Source organism: Quercus lobata, chromosome 4, assembly GCF_001633185.2.
Source record: "Quercus lobata isolate SW786 chromosome 4, ValleyOak3.0 Primary Assembly, whole genome shotgun sequence".
Lineage (NCBI taxonomy): Eukaryota > Viridiplantae > Streptophyta > Magnoliopsida > Fagales > Fagaceae > Quercus > Quercus lobata.
Genome location: NC_044907.1, coordinates 26360 through 52589, shown reverse-complemented (window position 1 = coordinate 52589; position 26230 = coordinate 26360). Strand labels below are relative to the sequence as shown.

Sequence of the window (26230 nt, the reverse complement as noted above, 5' to 3'; positions counted from 1 at the left end):
TTCTGAGTTTTGACAATGTTACACAATTCAATGATTTTTTTATTAGATGTGTACTTTGATAAATCCAAAGATAATAAAAGATCAATAGATATCTCATCTATAAATATTTAAATTTTGAAATTTTTGTATTTTTAAATTATACATAAAGGATGACTTAATTTATGGATTGATAATAAATAACACTCTATTAACATGAAATAAAATTTGGCGTGTGTTAGCAAAGAGTAACACCATGGCTAACTTGATATTGACTCTTTTCACCTTCCAAGGGCCATTTAGTCAACAAGATAAAGCTCAAAATGGACTCTTATTGGCCATCTCTTCTTGCTTTGTGTCATCATCACGGGTCTCAGATGATGCTAGCAACCCATTTGGGAAAGCAACTCCATCACAGATATCCAAGAAGAAACCAAAATCATCTGGAGATCTATCATTGTTTCTTACTTCCCCATTAACTTCCAGAGTTCTAGCTTATAGGATTTCAAATTTCAAAAGTCAAAATAAGTACTTGAGAGTTGAGAGTCTAAGTTGGTTGACAATGCCAAATCATTTATAGAAAGCATATTCTACAATTAATTTTAATTGTTGCAAAGAAAGCATATTGGGATCATCGTTTCATTGTTATAAATGAAAGTTAGGCTCTGTTTGGTTGAAAGGTTGGAATGATAGAAAAGTGGGAGAATTGAAAATATTTTAATTTAGAAAAATCACCAAAGAAGGAACCTTAAAAAACCTATTCAAAAAATGTCAAAATTTTAGAAAAAAACAATACATCTTAAAAAAGTAAACATTGACATCTCAACCTTAAAGATTTCAAACTAAACTCGTGCAATTTTGCACCAGCCAAATTCAATGAACAACTTTAATATTCTATGGTGGAGTGAAGCAGAAGACCTCGATTCTCGACCACAAATGAAAAGAAAACTGTCTCAACTTAAAAAACAAAATTTCTATATCAAAACCAATCCACCCACATTAACCATAAGCTGGAGGGTTTAACTGGAGGAGAGGGAAAGTGGCTGGAGGGTGGAGCAACAGTGATGATTGACTGAGATAGTATAAAAAAAAAATACAATTTTTTCAGTTACATAGATGCTACGATATTTCATAAATGTTTGAAAACTTTCATCATTCAATATTGATTATCTTAGTTGGTTGAAGTTGAAGAACAATCGGTTTTGCATTTTGATTTCACTCTGTATATTTAAGCTTTGATTTGTATGCAATGTAATAACAAATGCCCACAAATCTGAGACTAATTTTCTTTTATACAAATATATATGTTCAGCTACTTAATCTGCACCACTTTCTAGAAGGAGTGGTATACTCTGTTCATTTCTGAAGAAATTTTTTGGATCGACCTTGCTCTTCACCTAGGCCAGTCTCTTGAAGTTACCCTTGAAGTATTTTAGACCCCAAACTCTTGCTTCTAAGTAGCTAACATTGCTCTCTTTGTTGGTACCTAAATCAAGATCCCTATAGTTAAGATAAGCAGCCCTAGGAAACTTTGACACATAAGGCTTCATGTACTTGTAAAGCATTCTTATCCAATGTACATGCTTGTTAGATGCCTTAATCCCATTCACGTCCCACCAAACTAGATACTGTATGTTATACAAATTACCTTTCCTATGCGAAAAAGGTATGTCAGATTCTGAAATCTCATTCATTCGTCCCCCATAAGGATTTATTATCATAAATACTCTCTCTTCTTTAAAAAACCATTCCCATATCCCTTCTAGTCCAATTTCTGATATGGGTTCCTTGACAAAGTCAGATTTTGCCTTTAAGAAGTCCTTATAGATGGTTTTTCTATCAAGCAGGACTTCTAAGGGATCACTTGTTTGAAATCCATTCAAAAAAAGGAAAGACTATATCCAATTCATTTCAGTGCAATTTTTAGCTTGAAGTCCCAACTCTGGGAAGCTTTCTTTCATCAATGGGACTAGTCTATCAATTCCTCCAAGAAATAATGAATTAAAGGAAGTTTGGACTGTCGTTTTGAGTCCCATTTCCCACATTTTGAATGATGACTCTAATAAAAGAGATCTTCATGTAGCTTATCTGAAATGTACTGCCACTTGCTGGCAAGCTTGGTGGCACCGTGCTCAAGTGTTTTCTTAATATTGAAAGTTGTCACTGTTGGGGAAACTCTAACCAACTTGATTTTCCAAGAAAGTATGACTCCAAAGCTTGCTCCACCACCCCCTCTAATAGCCCAAAACAAATCCTCTCCCATTGCTTCTCTATCCATAATTTTCCCATTAGCATCTATTAGGTAAGCATCTAGGACATTATTTGCTGCAAGGCCATACTTCCTCAACAAGGTACCTGTTAGAATGGTGATTAAACAAAATAAATGTCATTCAAAACTCGAGAAAATTGGCACGTGAAGGAAGCATTAGAATAATGGTTAAATAATTGAAATCACAATTAATTTGTTAATAGTTTACGTTATGGGAGAATTACCAAAACCACCACCGCTAATGTGCCCACCTACCCCTACATTGGGGCATAGTCCTGCTGGAAATCCATGGATTCAACTTCTGCTAGAATAATCTTGTTTGTTTGTTATCTTCTTCATAAGTTCCCATTTTTTTCTTTCTATTTTTCATTTCTTTTTCCTTTGTTTGGGCAATGTGCATCATCAATCTCACCGACTGTGAGAGTCTGTGAGTTATGGACTCTTAGACTCAATAAGAAGAGCAAAAGATAGTGCTGTCCATGTAAGAACATTTTTTCGATGAAAATATCGGGGGTATGTTTGTCTCTTAGTAGAGGATGATTGACTAAGGAATGGGAGTGGGAGGTGCATTTGGGTGTGCCTTGTTTTGTCTGTTATATATTGTTGGAATCAAGAAGATGTAGAGCGCTATTGAAGGCTTCAAATTGAGCCCATCTCTCTCCTTATCTGGAACTTTGAAGGATCCCACTACCTCTGATTCCAACCCCTAATAAAGATTCAAGGGCCTATTTGGTGAGTGAGTTCAAACTTACATTTTCACATTTTAAACAACATTACACACATTTTCACACACTTTTTCACCCACACGCATTTTCAAAAACTCCAAACAACAATTCTCAAACTACTCTACCAAAGACCCCCTAGAAAACTACCATTCCTTGCTCCCATGTCTGAACCAAGCTAAAAGTTTGGACCAGTAGATTTTGTGGACCATGCTCACTGGATGAATATGAAAAGAGGAAAGCCTTGGGTGTGATATCTTCTTTTATGATTTTCTCATTTTGGATTGCAAAGACTCTCATAAATCAAATTCTTCAATTGAAAATGAATTACTGTGTTTCCATAAAGCAAACAAATGCACGGACGCTTTAATTAGAAAAGGGTTCAGATCTTGACTAGGATTTAATTGTTTTTTTACAGTCCTCATGTAGACATTTGTATGTTTTTATTTTATGACAATTTGGGTACTATGAAAGGAGTTTTGCATATATCATATGAAAGAGGTCTATTTATCATGTGAAATTAACCAACCTCTGGAAAGAGGTGATACCTCTATTGTTCTCTCTTTATAAAGTTTTTTTGTTTTTTTTTTTTGGTTATTCAGCAAAAGAAAAAAAGTTTATTCTAATAATGATAGGTGTAGGGACTAGGGCCCAAAATAATGTATTGGGCCTTGGGTCTTGTCCAAGGACACTAACAAGTTCCAGGAGGAGGAGATAACTATTAAATAATTCCCAGTAAAAGTCTCATCAGCGTGAGATGAAGGGAAGGAGATCCGAGGAGGAATTCCTCATTGGACACAACGAATGTAGTCAAAGTATGTACTCTAACAATTGAAATACACCCCATGAACATGTGAGAGGAAAGGAAACTCGAAATATCTAAGGAAAAACTGCTACCACCTCATTAAATTCGCTACAGTTACTTTTTTTGCTGCATTAATGTGGAGAGGACTTCTGAACAGTGTTGCTTTAGATATCACAACTCACAAAAGGCTGAAAAGGGTGTCTGATGGGATGAGTACTCAAGTGAGGATCTAGATGATCAACAAGTGTAGGGTCCAGATGATTAGAAATGAGCTATATAATGTGGAAGAACCCCCATGAGAAGGGGATCGTGAAAAACAGAGAGAGAACACTGTGGCATACTAAACTATCTTAATATCCAACTGTGATCAGTATACAATAACTTTGGCCTCCTCGGACTAAAAATCCATTGACACCAATATCTCTTATTTATGCTTGATTGTCTTTTAATTCAACATTAGTCGTTGCCTAATTCATTAGGACCTAGTTCTTTGACCCATACTCTACAAATTCATTGTATTGGGCTCATTGGACCAAGACTCCATACATTTTGGGCTTGGGCCCCTAATCATGTCCCTACAATAGGTATTAACCTTTTGAATGCAATTTTGGTTTGTCCTATTTTTTGACGTTAAGTGGTTGAATTTATGGTAAGCTTTGTTGTTCAACTTTATAAACAAGGAGTTCCATCAAATAGGTAAATCAATCCAATTTGCGAGATCTTAGAACTATTTATCAATATATCTAATAATGACACAACAAATTTCACAATTTTTTTATTAGCTATAGACGATGGATTATGATTAATGTATACTAAAAGTAATATTAGTGATAATCACATGAAAAAGCGATGTTATACTAATCGCATTCTATCACTTTCATAAGTTGTGAAAAAAAAAAAGGGAAACAAAGGTTCCATAAAATAAATTATTTATTTCTATTTTAGGGCATCTCATCTCTCTCTCCTTTTTTATATATACCCAAAACAAAAAAAACAAAAAAAAAAAACAAAAAAAAAACAAAAAACAAAGAAAGGAAGTGTGGATAAATAAATGACAAAAAGATATTGGAACATCCATTTGGAAGAAATTACCCAAAATTTGATCTTGGTTTATTTGAGATTGTTTCTTTTAATTGTAAATTCGTAATCAAAGATGTTTAATGCATTATAAAATTGTTGATTGATATTATTTGAAATCGAATAAAAATATTTTGTATCACTTTTTTTATTCCACTTTTTTTTCCACCAATCATGGTACGTATGCCATGTGTTTTGATTTTTTTTTTTTTTTTTAATTTTGATTATTTTATATAAAAAGTGAAACAAATAAATGACAAGTTGTGAATGATGGAACTCAAAAGATTGTAAAGAGGATTTGTATTCCTTAAAACCAACATATAACTTAAGCAAGAAGCTTTTAATTGACTTATTTTAGGATTGTTGATGAGTTTAGTTTCATTGGATAAAAAATAAAGTAAATAAATTGGAAAATAAACTCAGTACAGCACAAAGTAGATTACTTTCATTGTCCATACTTCATTGGCAACAATATATATATATTTTTTATCCTTAATTAACTACGTACTCTTCTACAAACGGGATCAAATCCACAAACAACGGCTATCAACAATAATGTAATGTTTTGTAATTCAATTAGTTGGCAATTCCTAATGTTTCTAATTGATACATCTAGGATTTAAATTCTTAGCCTCTCCAAACTATAAAATTATCCAAAAAAAAAGAAAAAGAAAAAAGAAGAAGGGTAGAATGTAATTGGGTTATTAGTGTATTGGCAAGTCAAGTAGTAGTTGTTGTTGTTGTTTTTTTTTTTTTTTTTTTTTTTTTTTTGGTTGGTTGATAAAAACAAGTTGTTAATTTTATTTGTGATATAATATCTATGAAATTAATTTTTCACCGTTGAAAACTTATAATACATTAGATATGTATAAATTATTATATTTATTATATATATATATATATATAAATATAAATATAAGCAAGCCCAATTTAGTGCACATATTCATCTATCTAATTTGATAAACAAAGTTATTATTAGTAATCAAAATGATATGCAAAACTGTGTTAAAATGTGAAAACTTAAAACTGCCTTTTGAGTCAGTTATCTTGGTTCTACAAAAACAAGAAGTATGGAAAACTCAGGTGCAAACTCTTTCCCCAAAGAAAGAAATAGATATTATCATTATGTGAAAAAGGCTATCATGAAATCATCATCCCCATCCCCAATTCAGCCATGGGCCTTACTTAACCCTTAAAAAAGTCGTAGGCCTCACTGAAGCCCATCAAGATAAGTTTTAGACTAAGCTTTTGCCCTTCCCGAATCAACTCCAGTTAGTGGGCCTTGAAATTTCGGGCTACCTAGCTAGAACGTATCAACAAGAACAGTATATAATTTTTGTGTGAACCCAGAAAAGGTTTAAAAAGAAAGAAGACAAAAACTACAGTAGTAGTGCACGTGTATATGACAATTGACAAAGTTGCTTTAACAATGGCGAAGAGTGGAAAGAAAACACTTGTGGTCCACACGGTTTTCTTTCGGTGCAGAGGTCCAATGGGTGTTTTCTCTGCTTTGAATCATTGATGCAAGTTGGGGAACTATGCTTGTTTTCTTCGCATCCTTGTACCCCGCATCTACGCGTTTTACTTTCATCGAAGCACTAAAAAATTATGGTCTTTTTCTTTTGTTCCACCTGAATAGTCCATTCCCACCCACTGTCATAGATTGTTTTGGTTTTACTCTTACCCTCCAGTTCTCTGTTCTCACAAAGACACAATTAGCATTCGTTCAATTCTCTCTAATTCAAGAAATGGCGGAAGGAGCTCTGTCCGGCGTTGCTAAAGGAATCGTTGGGAAAGCGGGCGACCTAGTAGCCCAAGAGATTGCGCTCATCTGGGGTGTCAAAGACGAGATCAACAAACTCAAGGACACAGTTTCCACAATCAGTGCTGTGCTTTTGGATGCAGAGGCGAAGAAACACAACAATGAAGTCAAACTGTGGCTGCAAAGGCTGAAGGACCCCATGTTTGATGCGGATGACTTGCTGGATGAAATCTCCGCTGAGGCCTTGCGACGGGAAGTGATGACCCGGGACAAGAAGGCCAAAGAGGTACGCATCTTCTTTTCCAAATCTAATCAGCTTGCATATGGTCTTAGAATGGGTCATAAGGTTAAGGCCATGAGGGAGAGGTTTGATGCGCTTGCAGCTGATAGGAAGTTCCATTTAGATGAGCGTTCTGAGGAGGAACAAGGCAGGCATAAGGCGAGAGAGCAGACTGATTCTCTTGTACGTGCTGAAGATGTTATTGGGAGGGAGGATGATAAGAAGGCCATTATTGAATCTCTGTTGAATCCCAATGTTAAGGAGAATGTTTCTGTCCTTCCGATAGTTGGTATTGGAGGACTAGGAAAGACGACAGTTGCTCAACTTGTCTTCAATGATGAAGAAATCGAGAAACATTTTGAGCTAAAATTGTGGGTGTGTGTCTCTGACGATTTTGATGTGAAGATAATTGTTAAGAAAATCTTAGAGTGTGTAAAACATAAGAAACCAGAAGACCTTGAAATGAACTTGTTAGCCAATGATCTCGGAAAAGAAATTAATGAAAAGAGATATATGCTTGTGTTGGACGATGTGTGGAATGAGGATCGTGAAAAATGGAGTAAATTGAAAAAAATTTTAATGGGTGGTGCAAAAGGTAGTAGAATCTTAATGACTACACGTAGTGAAATCGTGGCAAAGATTTCAGAGTCTATTCAACCACACGTGCTAAAGGGTTTAGAAGAACAATATGCCTGGTCTTTATTTAAGAAGATGGCATTTGAAGAGGGGGAAGAAGAGATGAATGCAAGCCTTTTAGAAATTGGGAAGGAAATTTTAAAAAAGTGTGCAGGAGTTCCGCTTGCAATAAGAACAATAGGAGGATTGTTGTATTTTAAAAAAACCGAAATGGAGTGGTTATCATTCAGTATTAATGAACTTTCAAAAATACGCCAGAATGAAAGTGACATTTTACCAACGTTAAAGTTGAGTTACGATCATCTCCCGACACACTTGAAGCAATGCTTTGCTTATTGTAGTCTATTTCCAAAAGATTGTGAGATTAACCGGTCAAGTTTGATTAATATGTGGATGGCGCAAGGGTTCATCACGTATGATAAAAAGCAATGCCCAGAAGATGTTGGTCATGAGTATTTTATGGATTTGCTTTGGAGATCATTCTTTCAAAAAGCTAGAGAAGATGAATTTGGCAATATTTCAGAATTCAAAATACATGATCTTATGCATGATATAGCAATACAAGTAATGGAATCAGAGGGCACTATCATTTATCCAAAAGAAAAAGACATTGATGAGAAAACTCGTCATGTGTCATTTGGGGATACGTTGCACTCATCATTGGAGATTCCGATCTCATTATATAAATCAAGAAGGATAAGAACATTTCTTTTGCCATGTCAACGAGGGTATGTTACTTCAAATTTGGATAGTTCAACTTTTAGTGCAATTGTGGCTAGTTTTAAGTTCATACGCTTGTTGGATTTGCATAACATGGGGATTAAAATAATTCCAAGTTCTATCAAAAAGTTGAAGCATCTAAGATATCTTGATCTTTCTAAGAATGAAGACATTGAGATGCTTCCTAATTCTATTGTCAAGTTGTACAATTTGCAAACACTTAAACTTTCTGAGTGTGAAAAACTTAAAGAATTGCCAAGAGATATTAACAAATTAGTCAACCTTAGGTTTCTTGAGATTGATGGGTGTTCGGGTTTGACTCATATGCCAAATGGACTGGGCCAATTGACTAATCTACAAACATTGTCAAGATTTGTGATGAGTGAGGGTAGGATCGATTCAGTACCTAGGAGTTACGGTGGATTGAAGGAACTTGGCAGGCTAAATGAGCTAAGAGGAAATCTCTCAATTGAAAATCTCAATCAAGTAAAAGATGTTGTATTAGAGTATAAGGATGCAAATTTAAAAGAGAAACAACGTCTTCATAGGTTGGACTTAAATTGGGTAGAAGAAGACACTGATGAGACGGGTGTTGTTTGTGACATGTCAGCAGTGGAAGCCTTGCAACCGCATATAAATCTCAAAGCATTGAGATTAAATAGGTACGGGGGAGTGATATTTCCACATTGGCTTGTGACGCTCACAAATCTTGTCCAATTTGAATTATGTTCTTGTAATAAATGCAAATATCTTCCACCGTTGGACCAATTGCCTTCTCTCAAAATTATCCATTTGGAGAGATTGGATTCTTTAGAGTACATATCAAATTCAGAGAGAGATTACAGTGATTCTTTATTCTACCCATCTTTGGAGACACTCTATATTTGGGAATGCCCTAATTTAAAGGGATGGTGGCAGGGAAGGAGGGATTCTTTTCCTTCATTTCCTCGTCTTTCTGATTTAGAAATTGAGGATTGCCCTCAGCTGACTTTCTTTCCTTCGTTTCTATATCTTGAAGTTGAAAGATTGAGCCTAAATGATTGTAGATTGGAGTATAAGGATGCAAATTTGAAAGAGAAACAACGTCTTGATGGGTTGGCCTTAAATTGGGTAGAAGAAGACATTAATGAGACGAATGTTGACTACAATGGCAGGCCAAAGGATATAAATCTCAAAGCATTGAGTTTAAAGCGATACAGGGGAGTGATATTTCCACATTGGCTTATGTCCCTCAGAAATCTTGTCAAATTGAAATTAGATTCATGTAAAAAATGCCAATATCTTCCACCGTTGGACCAATTTCCTTCTCTCAAAATTATCCATTTGCTCGGTTTGAATTCTTTAGAGCACATATCAGATTCAGAGAGAGATAACAGTGATTCTTTATTCTACCCATCTTTGGAGTTACTCCAAATTGAGGAATGCCCTAATTTAAAGGGATGGTGGCGGGGAAGGAGGGATTCTCTTCCTTCATTTCCTCGTCTTTCCCACTTATCCATTTGGAATTGCCCTAATCAGCTGACTTCCTTTCCTTTGTTTCCATATCTCGAAAGATTGGGGCTAAGTAAGTGTAGCTTGAACTTGAAGCAGTCATTGGAGAGGATGATGATAAACAACAAGACTTCTTCAGGGAATCTACCATCTTCTTCTTCTCCTTCTACAATTGTTGCCCCTCTCTCCAAATTAAGTTTCATGTGTATAGAAGAAGCTTTGCCAGAGGAGTGCCTACGAAATCTCATTTCTCTCCGTACTCTATATCTAATCAAATGTCCTCTTCCTCAAGGTATGCGATATCTTACTGCACTTCAACGTCTGGAAGTTATGGACTCTGAGGTGGTTGATTTATCCAATAATTGGGATGAGATGGAATGGCAAGGACTTACGACCCTTCTCTCTTTGAAATTCTATGAACTTCCGAAGTTGGTCTCTCTCCCAGTGGGACTTCAATATGTCAGCTCTCTACAAAAACTCAATATTGTGGAGTGTCCTAGTTTGATAGCTATACCGGAGTGGATCTGCAAACTTATATCTCTTCAATCACTTGTAATTTGGGACTGCCCTAATTTGAAATCATTGCCAGAAGGAATCGGTGCCCTTACCTCTTTGCAAACACTAAGTATTTACAGATGTCCCATCTTACTGAAAAGATGCAAGAAGCAAATCGGGGAAGATTGGCATAAAATTTCTCACATTCCCAATTTGGAAGTCAGGTATATAAAAGTCTACCATTTTACTCCCAACCTTCAATTAAAAAACAAAAAATCCAACGTCTTCTCCATTGTTCTCTCTCAACGTCTATATTTCTTGGTGATTAAATTTCAGATGAAGAAGAACCACAAAAACCTGATCATAAGAATTGGGACTTAATTAAAGCTTTTGGGTGCTGCAATTGTTCAACAACTCAACAACTCACTCACCGGTACTATCTCCTTTCTTTTCTTTTCCTTTTCCCTTTATCTAATTTCTTACATTTCAATAAATTTCATCTTTTTATTTTCAACCGGGTTGATGTGGTGATGTACTTGATGTGCTTCGTTACCCATTGTGTAAACAGAGTCAAAATTGGAGAATTGAACCGGGTAACCATGGCATAGGAATCAGCTCATTCTACAGGTATTTTGTTGCTTTAATTCCTTTTTATATTTATAAGCTTCCAGTTTTTTGTTATGTCTACAGATTTGCCATTTATCACAGTTTTTATCTAAGTCAAATCACTATGGGGATCATGCTTTATAGTAAAATATAATTTTCAAGCATCCCAGTTTTATTTAGAAATGTAGCTTGATATTTAGAAAGGAAGATGTTAATATATGGTATCAAAACAATGAACTAACTAATTTTTCTCACTCTGTTGACTGATATTGTTGGTTGATTTGAGCTAAAAAAAAAGAAAAAAACAAAAAGAAATCTTCCACTGACCTGTTTTATAACACCTAATATACTTTATAGAGATCAAGCATCTATTAATTGTTGTTATTGTGATTATAGAAATATTCCAGTCAAGATGATTCCTTTTTTTTGAAGCTATTTTTTCTACGGATAGTAGAAGTGGAAGGGAAGGAACTCAAAGCCGCCAGTGCTGAACCCTTGCCTGACGGCCACCGCGGTCTCCGCATCCATGGCTGGGAGATCGAAACTCACAAGCTCTCCATTCTCAACTCCTCCAACCTCCGGCTGTCAGTCTCTCTCTATCTCTCTCTCTTAAAAATTACTGAACTCACAGCATAAACTGAACCATTTCATATAATGATTTTGTTGTTGCTGTGTTAATTTTAGCTTGTGCAAATTGAATTTTGCTTTCTCTCTCACTATATCGCTAGCTATATATAGTCGAAAAGCGATGATCAGTCAGGTTTTCTTGAATGTGATGAAAATGTTAGGAGAAGTTTTTGAGTAGTTATGTGGAAATTGAAAGATGTTGCTTTACTTGAGTGCAAAATATAATTTTGAGGTTATGTAATTAGGAAAAAGAAAAAAAAAAGTTTTCTGTTCATTAATTTATAGCAATTTTATGCAAGCAGTTATGGGATATGCAGAATATAATGACACCAGTTAAAGAGTTCACGGGGCATACTAAAGGTAATGATACTTTGTAACATGATATTCCATTTTAACTGTATTATTGTTTTTATCAGTTTATGTTTATATGATTGCTGTTTTGGGATACCATTAGCCATGCATGACTTTTTGAATTTTTTTCCCTATCCCTCTCTTGTGCTTCCATCTGTCTAGAATTATTGAATTTGATTGTATGCCCAATTTGCAGGAGCTGCTTGAGGAGTATTATTTGTTGATTACTATTGTTATTCTTCAAATAGAAAGTACTCATCATTTATCTATTTGATTGATAGGAAATTATTTTGCCTTTTCTCATCATTTTTCCCTTATAAACTTCTCATGCTTTTCAAATTGACTATGAGTCACCTTTCCTTTATGAGGTCAGCTATTCAGGCATGTTCTTTAGTTGTAGATTCATCCAATATTTTGTTGCCCTGTTTCCCCATCGTTTGTATAACATTGAATGAGTATGGTAGCTATTCTATATATGGTTTATTGGAAACCTATTTAGGAAATTGACTCCAGTTTCATAGTGACTGAAGTTTATTCATGCCAAATTATGATCCTCATGATACTTACATGCGAATCCAGATGTACATGGTATTACAAATTGAATTATCTTTGAAGTTCAAATATTTTTTAATTGCCACCTGATTATGTATATAATGGGTGCCATATTACTAGATTATAGAAGCTTTTGTTTTGTTTTGTGATTTGTTAAATGCATACAGAGATTTAGATGTGATTTGTTAAATGCATACAGAGATTTGGATTTCTATAAGTTTTTCTAGTCACCAATGGCTGGTGCAGTAGTATTTAATTAATGCCACCTTAGTTGTTCTAGCTTTGCAGTACATATACTTCCAATTTCCAATATACAATTATCAAAATTTTAGTTTTGTTGTGCATGATGTTGAATATTTTCCACCTGTCTGCATTTCTTACATCAGGTGTAATTGCAATGGCGTGGTGTCCCATTGACAGTTCTTATTTGATTACCTGTGCCAAAGATAGTTGAACTATTCGCTGGGATACCGTTTCTGGAGAGGTATGGAATTTGGCCTTCCTTATCATGGGTCTGTTATTTTTTTTGAAGATTGTCCTATTATGATTTTTCTTCTGGGTTGTTCTTCAGTATAGGATACTTTTTGCTATGGTAACACTTATTTGTTTTTGATTTTCACTCAGATTGTTTCTGAACTGCCTACTGGTACCAACTGGAATTTTGATGTACACTGGTATCCAAAGATACCTGGGGTTATATCAGCATCTTCATTTGATGGAAAAATTGGAATTTATAACATTGAGGTATATACCAATTATATTTTTATAGATCTGTCTAAAAGGTTCTGCTTTCTTTTGAGCCTTATAACAAGTTGTAAGTTGGCAACAATTAAAATGGAAAATAATTGAGTAAAGTGATGGATCTTTTTATGCATATTATATGCCATTTTATCAATAACTGCAATTTAGTACGAGTGCTTAAGAGATGAGTGGGACAAAAGGGTGTAAGGGGGATGGGTAGAGCCACACGGGAATATTGCATTTACAATTTTTGTGGCATATGGATTCCAATATTGATGAATGACAACATGAACAAAAATAGAATGGACAATGATTGCATTTGTGCGAATGTAGAGTTGGTGTTAATTGGGGATTAGATTAAGGGATGGTGTGGGAAGTGCAAAGAAATTTTATTTAAAATTTGGTCTTATTTAATTTTGGAGTCAATTGAATATTTATTGGATAATTGCATTTTATTTTAGGTCTTAGTAGTTAATCAGTATCATTAGTAGCTTTATTTTATATCCTAGAGTCGGTGTTGTTTTTGTAATTCAATAATTGAGACTTCTCAAGTCATTTAGAATTAGGTTTCCTTAGTCAATTAGAATTAGAATTAAGGTTTCAAAATGTCTCTTGAAATTGTCCCAATGGTTTGGTGCTAACTCTAGCCAATCCTAGAAGCTAACTCCTAGAGGTTTTCTTTTGCTTGGTTTGACTCCAAGCAAGCCTAGGTGTTGACTTCTAGGTTACGTATCTCTTTATTTCTTGTTCTTTAATTTTGTTGTTGCATTGTTTTGGTTTGTCCTGCATTAGGGAACTTGACTAATATAGTTTGGAATCTGGAATAAAGTTTCTATGAAAACCTGATCTTGAAATTCAGAAAGCACACTGCTAAATTACCCATGCTCATGTGGGTTTTTCCAACCCTGGTAGAACAGGTTGATTCATTTGCAAAATGGCCTATAGTGGAACCTTCTTTTGTAATGGATTTCACTTAATTCTTATTGCAGTCGATATTGCGTTGGAGAGAATAAGTTTGGTGCAGGTAATTTTTTCTTATTAGCTCTCATAAATCATATCATCAAATTGCCTACAGTGGTTTGATATGCATACTGGCGTTTATTTTTACATGCATTGTCTTGGCCATGGTAGCTTGTTTCTTAAAAGATTTGGGGGAGAAATTAGCACTTATTGGTTTTGAAATAAGTGAGATTTGAGCTTGTCTTTTTGTTGTGTCTTGAACTCAACTATTGATTTATCTCTTGAAATGATAGGCTTTAGTTGGCAAGAAGTTAACATGATAGAGTAAATGATAGGCTTTGGTGTACTTCAATGGATATTAAAAAGTCTTTTTTATGGGCAAGTTACATATGTACCAAATGCGTGCTGCCTGAGCTAGAGTTCATTGGTGATATAATAAAAAAAGTATTTTTTGTAGACATTCATACACTATATGTGTGTATATGGAAATAAACAATCTTCTGTTTATTTGTTTATTATTTTTGGGTTTTGGGTCACTAGTAAGTCACTTCTAAAAGGAGTTGGTTGTTTTGAGGATTGGGTAATGGTGGCTAATATGGGTCTATATGATCAACCAACATACATCCTATCCTCTAAAGTGTATGGTGCAATCGACATACAACATTTGGTTTGGTCATGTTCAAGGAGAGTGATTAAGGCACCGGTAAGGAAGAGTGAGTTGATCCAAGTTGAGGGAATGAAAAAGGTAGAGGCAGACCAAAATAGCATGAGTAGAAGTGATAAAAATGGACATGTCAATTAAGGAAGTAACCAAGAGTATGATTTCAGATAAAATAGAATGGAGAAGAAGAATACATGTGGTTGACCCTAACTAATCTATTGAGGTTCCATAGCTGAGCCCAAAAGTTTGAGACTAATGCTTTGTTGTTGTAATTCTCTTTTGATTTGAAGTTAGTTGTTTGGTTTAATCCATCAATCAATGGAAAAAATTTAATCCTAAAATTTTTTAAATCAGTTGGCAGTGTTTTTCATGTTATATAGGATGAAACACTTTCTAAACTTGTATGCTTATGACTTTGTTGCTGATCATGTCTTGGACATTTTTTTTCAAGTCTTCTTCTAAATTGGTGCAACCTTTTGGGCAATTGATTCTTGTAGACACAATGCCACTCAATTGACATCCTGCAAGCTCAATTTTGATTTTGCCATTTTGAATTCACCAGCGTAACACTGCCTCTGCAGCATTGTTAATAGATTGGCCTTCGGGCTAAATGGCATCTCCACCTCTGTATAAGACTGGGGGTGGCTGAGATGCTGCAGATTCCAGTCTTGCAAAGTGTAAGTTCAACAACACCACCTTAGTCCCAAAACATGGTTGGAATGATTTGAGCCACACTTTGACAAAGATCATTGTTTTTATTATTTTGTTTCTTGAGTTTCTTGTAATAACATTATTTTTTGGGGGTTGGATCTAGTGTCTGTTTGGGAACAGCTTTAACTAGCTTTTTGCTGAAAGCGTGCTAGTGTACTTTTACCTTGAAAAAAGTGAGAAAAAGTGGGGAAAAGTGAAAAAAAGTGAGGTTTTAAAAAGCTGTATATAAAAGTTAAAAACTAAAAGCTAATACTAAAACCCGATGCCAAATTCAGCCCTATTATTATTATTTTATATGATTATTACATGTCAAAACGTCGTATTCATTATAGAATTTCCATTCTGTAGTTGTTTCACCGATTAGCTTACATACACAAGTCCTGAATTTAGTTGGGTAATTGCAAGCGAAATAAACAATTGTTTCTTTATAAAATGGATGAGTAGTGAGTTCATACAGGGAAGAGAAGATTGTACACTGTATGAAGTAATTTAGGAATTGATGCATGCCAGTACTTATTCCTATTTCTCCTCCTTTCCCCCTCCTTTCATCCCACAATCATTTGTTGTTACTTTCTGTAATTGATTATATTTCCTGTGAAATTCAGTTTCATAGCAATACCTTTTTTATGCAGCTCCTCTGAGACCTCTAAAATGGTATAAACGTCCTGCTGGGGCATCTTTTGGCTTTGGTGGCAAGCTTGTAGGGTTTCGCCCTAGGCCCTCTGCTGCAGGTGTTCGAGCTGGTGCTTCAGAGGTATCTTTATTGGTCAATGTCTCTTTGTTCTCTTATTTTATGTTGTATTTGTTTGTTAATTTTTTTTCCCTCTTTGTCCCGGTTTATGTCCACACCTTAGTTACTGAAGACAGTTTGGTCAGTCGATTGTCTGAATTTGAAGCTGCAATTCAAAATGGGGAAAGGTCTTTGTTGAGAGTACTTTGTGAGAAAAAGTCACAAGAGACTGAGTATGTTATCTTCACTGGCAAACAAATATTTTTATCTTTTGCTATTAGAAGTTGCTCTATTACTTTTGCATCTCTTGATTCCTTTTGAGCTGTTTTAACAGATCTGAGGATGACCGAGAAACATGGAACTTCTTGAACGTTATGTTTGAAGATGATGGGACAGCAAGGACAAAGCTGCTCTCCTACCTAGGTTTCAGTGTACCTACTAAAGAGAAAGATAGTGTCGAAGATCTTTCCCAGGAAGTAAAAGCACTTGAACTCAACGATACCGTAATTGAGAAGGTTGGATATGGGGATGATAAAGAAGTTAACGTTTTCCCTACGGATAATAGGGGAAATTTCTTTAACAAGCTATTGGAGATACTGCCCCTGATTCAGAACAATTGCAACAAGAACCAGATGGATTTGAGGAGAGCACTGACCCAGCATTTGATGATGCTGTCCAAAGTGCTTTAATTGTTGGAGATTACAAGGGGGCAGTTGCACAGTGCATATCTGCAAATAAAATGGCTGATGCTTTAGTTATTGCTAATGTTGGTGGTGCATCCTTGTGGGAGAGCACACGGGATCAATGCTTTAAGGTTTGCCGATCACCTTACCTAAAGGTAGTTTATTTATCTTGAATAGCCTCATTTTACTTTGATGAACATATGAAGCTATGTAAAACGATTGGAGATAAATATTTTTTTATCTTATCAATCGATTATTAACAATGTATTTATAATGTCTCTTTCATACATGGGCGTTTCATTTTCAGGTTGTTTCTGCAATGGTGAACAATGATCTCTTGAGCCTTGTAAATACAAGGCCCCTGAAATTTTGGAAAGAAACACTTGCTCCTCTGTAGTGTAAGTTTTATTACTCCTGGCAAAGATAGAGTTCATTTTTGTGGCATTCCAGCGCATTGTTTACGATATAGATGCATGGACAGTTAAATCAATTTTTTTTGTTGAATCCAAATAAATGGTAATTTGTTGCTGAATTTCTTTCCCTGTATCATGCTTGTTCCATTAATATATATATATATATATATATATATTTCCCCTCTTAGTTTGCTGAATGGTTTATTATGATCTTGAATGCTGTGGAATGGTTATCCGTTACTTGCATTTACATAGTATCTCTTCCTTTTCATGTTGATGTTTGCAAATGGTATACTCAACCTGTCTAACCTCCCTCCTCATGCCCACAGCTGAATGTGGTTGCAAGAATTGCTAGAGATATTGTTTCTTTTATGGGGCATCTTTTGTCTAAATTATCCTTGCATTCAAACATTATTATTAGAAGTCAACCGTCTGCCTCTTGAAACTATAAATTTAATGAGTTTCTGTTTCTGGATTTATTGTGGAGGTAATGAACTCTTGACCTGATGATCTTCTGTGCTATGGCCCAAGAGACAGACAAGTCAAATTAAACATATTTGTTTCTTACTATGCAATGATGGCTATCCTGTAGTAGTTACCGTAAGAAATAGTTTCTTGTGCAATTAATTGCATTGATCATGAAGTTATTGTGTCGGCTAAATTCTTATTCCTTCTTTTTTCCCTAAAAAAAAATCATCATCAAACAGTTTGCACAGAGAGAGGAATGGACTATGCTCTGTGACACACTTGCTTCGAAACTCATGACCGCTGGTAACACATTGGCTGCTACTCTTTGTTATATATGTGTGGGAAATATTGATAAAACAGTGGAAATTTGGTCAAGGAGTCTTAGAATTGAGCACGAAGGGAAATCCTATGTTGAGCTTCTTCAACATAATTTGGTACTTGAAGAGGTGTGTTTTGACCTGTATATTCTGGCCACAATACTTATTTATTTTTTTAATCATTTGATTAGGATTTGATGGAAAAGACTGTTGTCCTTGCCTTGGCAACTGGGCAGAAGCGATTTAGTGCATCTTTGTGTAAGCTTGTTGAAAAATATGCTGAAATTTTAGCAAGTCAAGGGCTTTTAACAACAGCAATGGAGTACCTTAAACTTTTGGGCTCTGATGAATTGTCACCTGAACTTGTGATCTTAAGGGATCGAATTGCACTCGCTACAGAACCTGGTATGTGATTTTGGTAATATCTTTCATGTAGTGTTAATTTATCTCAACTGATCTAGGATTGAAAAGATCAACTAAGATAAATGGGGTTTTGCAGAGGTAGGATAGTCCTTCATAATCATGGCGTCCACTTCTGACTCTGATTTGTAAATATAAAGAGGAGTTTGATGTGTAAATAGTCCCCACAAATTTGGTGTAGGGACCAAATTGTGTAGACATGCACTGTATGAAGGTTTGTGGGGTTGAACAAGCAAAGGACGTTGCCCATGATAGTGATATTGAAAGCAAGATCAAAAAAAGAAGTGTAAGACTCTCATCTCTTTTCTGTTCTGTGTGTGGCATTAGGGTCACTGGTATAAGGACTTTTTGTTTAGTGCTGTTTCTGATAGGTTCAGGCTTGCTAGTGTATTTGTAGTGTCACTCTTTTGTTCTCCTAAATTGTAATTGTCTTAAGGCTCTATTTTGTTGTATTTTTTGTGTTTATATATGAATACAAATATGAAACTTGATCATTCTGATAGTTATTAATTTTTTAAAAATTTTATATTAAATACTATTGAATATGAAATATTATCATTATTTATTTCTCTTTGCTGAGATATCATTATGATAGTTATGAATGTCTAATCTATACTATTAGTAACAAGATTCCACTTATAAAAAAAAAATTTAATAACAAGATTCCCAGTTGGGGTTTCAACATTTTGCGTACTAAAATACCCTCACACAAATAGCTAAACTCTCTAAAATACCCCTATCTTTTATATGGAACTATTAAATATATGGTAACCTTATTATATTTATTCTTTAAATGAAAATTCATCTAGACTATATATTTATTCTTATACTAAAATAGACATAATTTTTTGCATGAGCTGATATCAATGCTCTTAGAATTGCTTGTTTGATACCATAACATGTTCTGATGTTATTTTATTATCACAATAAATTTAATAATTTATTATTTAAGTATTAGTAGAATAGAGATAGGATTTGAATTTGGGTTAGTTGTTACTGTTCTTCTATCATGCTAAATCGTGTAACTTGTAGCATACTAATTGGAAAGAGGAACTTACTGACAGTAAATGTGATTGGGGCAATTCCAAAACTTACAACTTTTTCTTAGATGGTGCTTGATGTCAAGATTGGTTGAGTAGCTGATCTTGTATGTATGACAGCATACATGTGTGCATTTATGTGTAAAATTAAGCTTTTTTTGGGGGGTTGGGGGGAATTGTGGCCCCAATTTCTTCTACTAGAAGAGAATGAGAAAGGAAGCGTGTGTGTTTCACCATTTTGGTTGCATAATGGGCAAATATAATTCTGTAAATGATCACATTTTCCCTGAGAAAAATATTGCCTTTAGGACTGGAAATCCTGGGTTTTATCTGACAAATAACTTGGTTATATGAATTAAATAAAGAATATGAAAAATTCTGCTTATGAACAGGGAAGTAATACCCTGGTTGCTTTGATGGAAGACCCAATTCTTGTATCTGCCTTAAATTCATTCAAGGCTATCCCAGAAAGGAAGTTCTCAGTTTATGAAGAGTCTGGCATGGAGGGATTAAGTAAATGGACAAAGAATAATGGGGTTTAAGTGTTCCATTTTCAATATGCAACTATTGAGTATTGGCCCTGCATTTGTTGATGATTGTGTTCCAAAAAAAAAACCATTAAGATACTCCTATTTGGAATTTCAGATAGAAAATTGTAAGGTTTTATGAATTTATTACAATGTTGGAAATGTGTTTTACAATAGTTGTCACTAGACAGATTAATATAGCGCCATTTCGCATTCTCATTTCCAACTTCCTTCTTAATGTCAGTTTTGTCCCCTTTCATATGATAAGTTTGTTGGCATTGATGAAGCAACAACCTGTGTGTGCCTAGTTATTCACCACAAGCAAAATAGAATGTAAGAATTGATCGAATGATGGTTCTTTGTTTCTGATTCTGTTTTCTTAAGTGCATGTGTGTGCCTAGTTATTCACCACAAGCAAAATAGAATGTAAGAATTGATCGAATGTTGGTTCTTTCAAGCTGATTGGATTTCAGACTCTTGGAAAGGTGTAATGATGAGAAGAGGTTTTGGTGTTGAGGAATTTAACCATCTAGGATTTTGTTGGGATGATTGCATAAGATAAGAATATAAGGAAGAGTTTGGTGTGTAAATAGTCTCCACAAATTTGGTGTAGGGACCAAATTGTGTAGACATGCACTGTATGAAGGTTTGTGGGGTTGGATAGGAAAAGGACATTGCCCATGATAGTGATATTGAAAGCAAGATCGAAAAATGAAGTGTAAGACTCATATCTCTTTTCTCTTCTGTGTTTGGCAATAGGTTCATTGGTATAAGGACTTTTGTTTAGTGCTCTGTCTGATAGGCTCAGGCTTGCGAGTGTATTTGTTGTGTCACTCTTCTGTTCTAAATTGTAATTGTCCTAAGGCTCTATTTTGTTTTATTTTTTGTGTTTATATATGAATACAAATATGAAACTTGATCATTATGATAGTTATTAATTTAAAAAAAAATTATATTAAATACTATTGAATATGAAATTTTATCATTATTTTTTTCTCATTGCTGAGATATCATTGTGATAGTTATGAATGTCTATCTATACTATTAATAACAAGATTCTCTGTTTGGGTTTCAACATTTTGCATACTAAAATACCCTCACACAAATACTTAAACTCTCTAAATTACCCATCTTTTATATGGAACTATTATAATATGGTAACCTTATTATATTTATTCTTTAAATGAAAATTCATATATACTATATATTTATTCTTATACTAAAATACACAAAATTTTATGCATGAGCTAATGTGAATGCTCTCAGGATTGCTTGTTTGATACCATAACATGCCCTAATATTATTTTATTATCACAATAAATTTAATCATTTATTATTTAAGTATTAGTAGAATAGAGATAGGATTTGAATTTGGAATAGTTGTTACTGTTCTTCTATCATGCTAAATCGTGTAACTTGTAGCATACTAATTGGAAAAAGGAACTTACTGACAATAAATGTGATTGGGGCAATTCCAAAACTTACAACTTTCTCTTAGATGGTGCTTGATGTCAAGATTGGTTGAGTAGCTGATCTTGTACATATGACAGCATACATCTGTGCATTTCTATGTAAAATTAAGCTTTTTTGTGGGGGTGGGGGGGAATTGTGGCACCAATTACTTATACTAGAAGAGAATGAAAGGAAGTGTGTGTGTGTGTTTCACTATTTTGGTTGCACAATGGGCAAATATAATTCTGTAAATGATCACATTTTCCCTGAGAAAAAATCTTGCCTTTAGGACTGTAAATCCTGGGTTTTTATCTGACAAATAACTTAGTTATATGAATTAAGTAAAGAACATGAAAAATTCTGCTTATGAACAGGGAAGTAATATCCTGGTTGCTTTGATGGAAGACCCAATTCTGGCATCTGCCTCAAATTCATTCAAGGCTATCCCAGAGAGGAAGTTCTTAGTTTATGAAGAGTCTAGCGTGGAGGGATCGAGTAAATGGACAAAGAATAATTGGCCTTACGTGTTCCAACTTGAATATGCAACTATTGGCCCTGCATTTGTTGATGTGTGTGTTCCAAAAAAAAAAAACATTAAGATACTACCATTTGGAATTTCATATATAAAATTGTAAGGTTTTATGAATTGATTACAATGTTGGAAATGTTGTCAACTTGTTATATAGTAGTTGTCATTAGACAGATTACTGTAGCGCTATTTAGCATTCTCATTTCCAACTTCCTTCTTAACATCAGTTTTTTTCCCTTTCATATGATAAGTTTGTTGGCACTGATGAAGCAACAACCTGTGTGTGCCTAGTTATTCACAAGAAGCAAAATGGAATGTAAGAATTGGTCAAATGTTGGTTCTTTGCTTCTAATTCTGTTTTCTTAAGTGCAAGAACTCAGTTGTTCATATGGATTCTCAAAATACTGTGGACATGGGACTCTCCCAGATGTCATCTCCTGTTATTGGTCACAATTTGGATGCTTGGATGTACTCTCTATTTCTCTATAGTTTTGGCTTCTCAACAATGCCATCTCCTTATTGATTTGAATTACTATTACTCAGATCGAAAAGACTGCATAATTAAATGAATGCAGGTGCAGACCTTACTAGTTAATGCATGCAGTCGAAGCTTGCAGCCATGTTCTAAAATATTGATTTTAATCTGTTCAACATTTTTCAGGTATAAGCTTCCACTGGATTAGTTACCCCTGCCTGTTTTGGTAGAACTCCAAGATGTCCGGATGAGATTGTTAGGAGAATTCGAGTCACTGCATCCTATGAGGACCCCAGTTGGAGTGGCAAGTTGCTTGAGACATATGATACTCAAACTGATCAATTCCGAATTGCTTCATGCTGCTGGTACAATTGTTAAACTACCTACAAAGTACAACTTCTATTATCTGCATTCAAAGAAATCACAGGATTCATTGCTTTCCAAAGCAATTCTCTGCTTTTTATAAAAATGTATTTCCTCACTCTTCCCTTCATTTATGTTGACGCTTTGAGCTCTGCTTTCCTTTGATACAGTAGCTTTCGGCAAAAATATATTTCTCGGACACTTAAAAGCCTTTCTGATTTTGAAATATATTCTCCTCAAATGTTCTACTTTTCCTTCTGCTGAGGCCCCAGATTTTGTATATAATTTAAGAAAGTATAGTCTGATTAGAATAAATCTTGGATTTACAGTTTCTATAAAAAAAAAAAAAAAAAAAAAATTTACTTATGTGTGAAATTATGAGGTTCCATCATATTGCGCATTCATTGAGAGTTCTTTCATTTGGTCTTCTACCTTATTTTTAATTATTTTCAAATGTCACTCTTTGAAAAATAAATAGGTACTACACATTTAGAGGAATCCTCTCACAAAAAAAACCAACAGATGGCAGAGCTGTTTGCTTACATGGGATGGAGCATTTGGTTTAATAGGAATGCAAAAAGGGTCGGGTCCACTTCCTTGCCAACGGAGAAAATTTACAATGATGCCATGGAATGGCTGCAAGAGTATAACTCGGTGCAAGAAGGCCCAATACAACAAGACATGGTATCCCACTCAAACCAATGGCGGCCACCCCCACCTTCAGCCTACAAAATAAATTTTGGAGCAACTTTCATAGACACGGACTCGGCGGGATTGGGAGTGGTAGCTCGTGATTCAGATGGCATGGTTATCGCCTCCCTTTCGAAATGCATCAGACTACCACCAATGGCTGCAGACTTAGAAGCTCTGGCATGCAGAAGGGCCATCTTATTCACACTCGAAATTGGACTCCAAGATGTGGTATTCGAAGGCGATTCAGAGGTTATTATCAACCACCTCAAAGCAGACCAGCCTTGTTTGACAGCATTTGGTCATATAATAGAGGAAGCCCGGGCACTATCAGCTAAGCTAAGAGAGGCATCTTACTCACACACAAGGCGCAAAGGTAATAAAGTAGCAGATAAGCTTGCAAAATTAGCAAAAAACTTGTATGAACCACAAGTGTGGATGGAGGATATTCATAGCAGTGCATTGCAATTTGTACTTCTTGACAGAGGCTTAATGCCTGATTAATGAAAAGTTCATTATCGTTTTCTCAGCCCAAAAAAAAAAAAAAAAAAAAAAAAAAGCCCTTCCACCTAAGCAAATGTTTTAATGAATTGATTCATTTATTATCCACTTAAGCAAAGGTTACAATAGATTATCTAATTTTTATGATTTATTTATATTCTATAATAAATATATATATACAATTTGTATTTAAATTTTAATAAAATTTTTGGGCAACCACTTAGCATCAATATCATGGTTTTAAAAACTGGAACGATGAAAGAATCGGAAAAATTACATCTTCAAACATCTTCAAACAGGCACATTCAATTCAGCAAACCAAAAAAAAAAAAAAAAAAAAAAACTTCATTCAATGGAATGTTGCTCATCGTTGAGGCACTTGGATATCCAAGGCTATGCTCCAGTTTATTTATTGACTGGCAAATCCATGATTGAGAAGAGATCAGACAATTTTACCTTTTTTTTCTTCCATTTTCATAATTCATATGATAAGTTTGTTGGCATTGATGAAGCAACAACTTGTGTGTGTCTAATTATTCACCACAAGCAAAATAGAATGTAAGAATTGACCGAATGTTGGTTCTTTGCTTCAAATTCTGTTTTCTTAAGTGCAAGAACTCAGTTGTTCATATGGATTCTCAAAATATTGTGGACATGGGACTCTCCCAGATGTTATCTCCTGATACTCAAACTGATCAATTTAGAATTGCTTCATGCTGCTGGTACAATTGTTAAACTACCTACAAACTACAACTTCTATTATCTGCATTCAAAGAAAGCACATGATTCATTGCTTTCCAAAGCAATTCTCTGGTTTTTATTTTTTAAATGTATTTCCTCACCTTTCCACCATTTATGTTGACACTTTGAGCTCTTCTTTCCTTCAATACAGGAGCTTTTGCCAAAAATATATTTCTCGGACACTTCAAAGCCTTTCTAATTTTGAAATTCTCCTCAGATGTTCTACTTCCCATTCTGCTGAGGCCCCAGCTTTTGTGTATAATTTAAGAAGGTATAGTTTGATTAAAATAAATCTTGGATTTACAGTGTTTTTATTAGTTCGTTTTGGGCTTTAAGGGGAGTGGGAAGGGAATGGGACCTTGTGACCTCTGCTTCAGGAGGCATGGTCCCCAGCCAATTGTGCTACCCTTTGGAGTCCTCAGTTAGTCTGTGACATAAGCGTCTTAACTAGTACTTAATAGGCAATAACTTTATGAGCATTACATAATTTGCATTTTGGATGGCCATTGACTGGATAGAGGACAAAATAATTTAAGAATTTAAATAAATATATTGGTTTTTGTGTCTTTAATAGCAACCCCTGCACCCTCAACAGAAAGGGAAAAAAGGGGGGGTGGCATGTATAATGCAATGTTTTTTTCTTACACACACAAACTGCAATCAAAATGTACTAAATAATAGAAATGAAAATGAGATGCAAAGAGGAATGAAGAACTTGCAGCACCTATATTATTGGTTTCTAATCAATTGTTGTTAAAAACTTGCAGCACAAACTGCAATCAAAATCTTATAAAAAAGATTAGTAAAGAAAATGAGATGCAAAGAGGGATGAAGATATCTTGTGAAAAATGAGATGTATACCCATTTTGTTGGAAACTTGCAGCACATATATCCTGTGAAACAATGATTGGTTAGAAAATAGAAATAGTTTTTGTATTTATAATTTATTTTCTAATTTTTCCTTTTCAAGCAACGGAATATCTGATAGAACACCCAGATTGGAGAGAAACCTTTCCTAGAAAGCAGCCGCGAGTCTTCAAGAGAGCCGGGATGGAAGATGGATAAGGTGCTGATTGCAGTTATGAATTTCTTGGCACAACTTTTATGAACAACTTTTTTTTTTTAGATATGTACTATCACAAAAAGTTGTTCACAAAGGTTGTGCCAAGAATCTCAACCTTTATGAAAAACTCCATATGAATATTTCCAGTTTGGGTCGAAATCATAGTGATTCTTCCAGGCACCTGAGAAACTTGCATGTCTTTAGTTTGAAGATGACAAAATACAGTGACAATTCTGTTTGTTGCACAAAATATAATCTGAACTCTCATCTTGTACTAGATTAAATAAATTGGTGCGCTATTTTTCTGAGGTTGCCAAACTAGATATGGAAATCATTCAGTACATTGATCTAAAATGTGACTGATATGTGACATCAA

General features: G+C 34.7%; 3 protein-coding genes and 2 pseudogenes across 7 annotated transcripts; 4 read left to right on the top strand and 1 right to left on the bottom strand.

Annotated features, from left to right (window-relative positions):
* Positions 1–1239: 1239 nt before the first annotated feature.
* On the bottom strand, positions 1240–3133 carry LOC115987698 (annotated as a pseudogene).
* A 3186-nt stretch (positions 3134–6319) lies between these two features.
* LOC115987781 (putative disease resistance protein RGA3) lies at positions 6320–13613 on the top strand. 4 transcript variants are annotated; one of them, XM_031111379.1, is made up of 7 exons: positions 6320–10457; positions 10570–10666; positions 10842–10860; positions 11272–11423; positions 11769–11826; positions 12756–12853; positions 12994–13613. In XM_031111379.1, the coding sequence occupies exons 1-2, from the start codon at positions 6388–6390 to the stop codon at positions 10571–10573; spliced, it is 4074 nt and encodes a 1357-aa protein (XP_030967239.1). In that variant the 5' UTR covers positions 6320–6387; the 3' UTR covers positions 10574–10666; positions 10842–10860; positions 11272–11423; positions 11769–11826; positions 12756–12853; positions 12994–13613. The 4 variants fall into 4 exon arrangements, with proteins under 4 accessions (XP_030967239.1, XP_030967238.1, XP_030967237.1 ...); XM_031111378.1 differs by having other exon boundaries at positions 10802–10860; positions 11294–11423; XM_031111377.1 differs by having other exon boundaries at positions 10802–10860.
* On the top strand, positions 12355–18458 carry LOC115987693 (annotated as a pseudogene). Its single transcript, XR_004091189.1, has 7 exons — positions 12355–12405; positions 12994–13151; positions 14100–14134; positions 16075–16405; positions 16507–17010; positions 17163–17253; positions 18245–18458. The product of XR_004091189.1 is annotated as a protein transport protein SEC31 homolog B-like (transcript).
* On the top strand, positions 18030–23079 carry LOC115987680 (protein transport protein SEC31 homolog B-like). The gene is made up of 3 exons (XM_031111267.1): positions 18030–18182; positions 18245–18458; positions 22683–23079. The coding sequence occupies exons 1-3, from the start codon at positions 18030–18032 to the stop codon at positions 22724–22726; spliced, it is 411 nt and encodes a 136-aa protein (XP_030967127.1). The 3' UTR covers positions 22727–23079.
* A 20-nt stretch (positions 23080–23099) lies between these two features.
* On the top strand, positions 23100–24073 carry LOC115987783. The gene is made up of 2 exons (XM_031111382.1): positions 23100–23153; positions 23338–24073. Exon 2 carries the CDS (start codon positions 23382–23384, stop codon positions 24051–24053), a length of 672 nt encoding a protein of 223 aa, XP_030967242.1. The 5' UTR covers positions 23100–23153; positions 23338–23381; the 3' UTR covers positions 24054–24073.
* The last annotated feature ends 2157 nt before the right edge of the window (positions 24074–26230 follow it).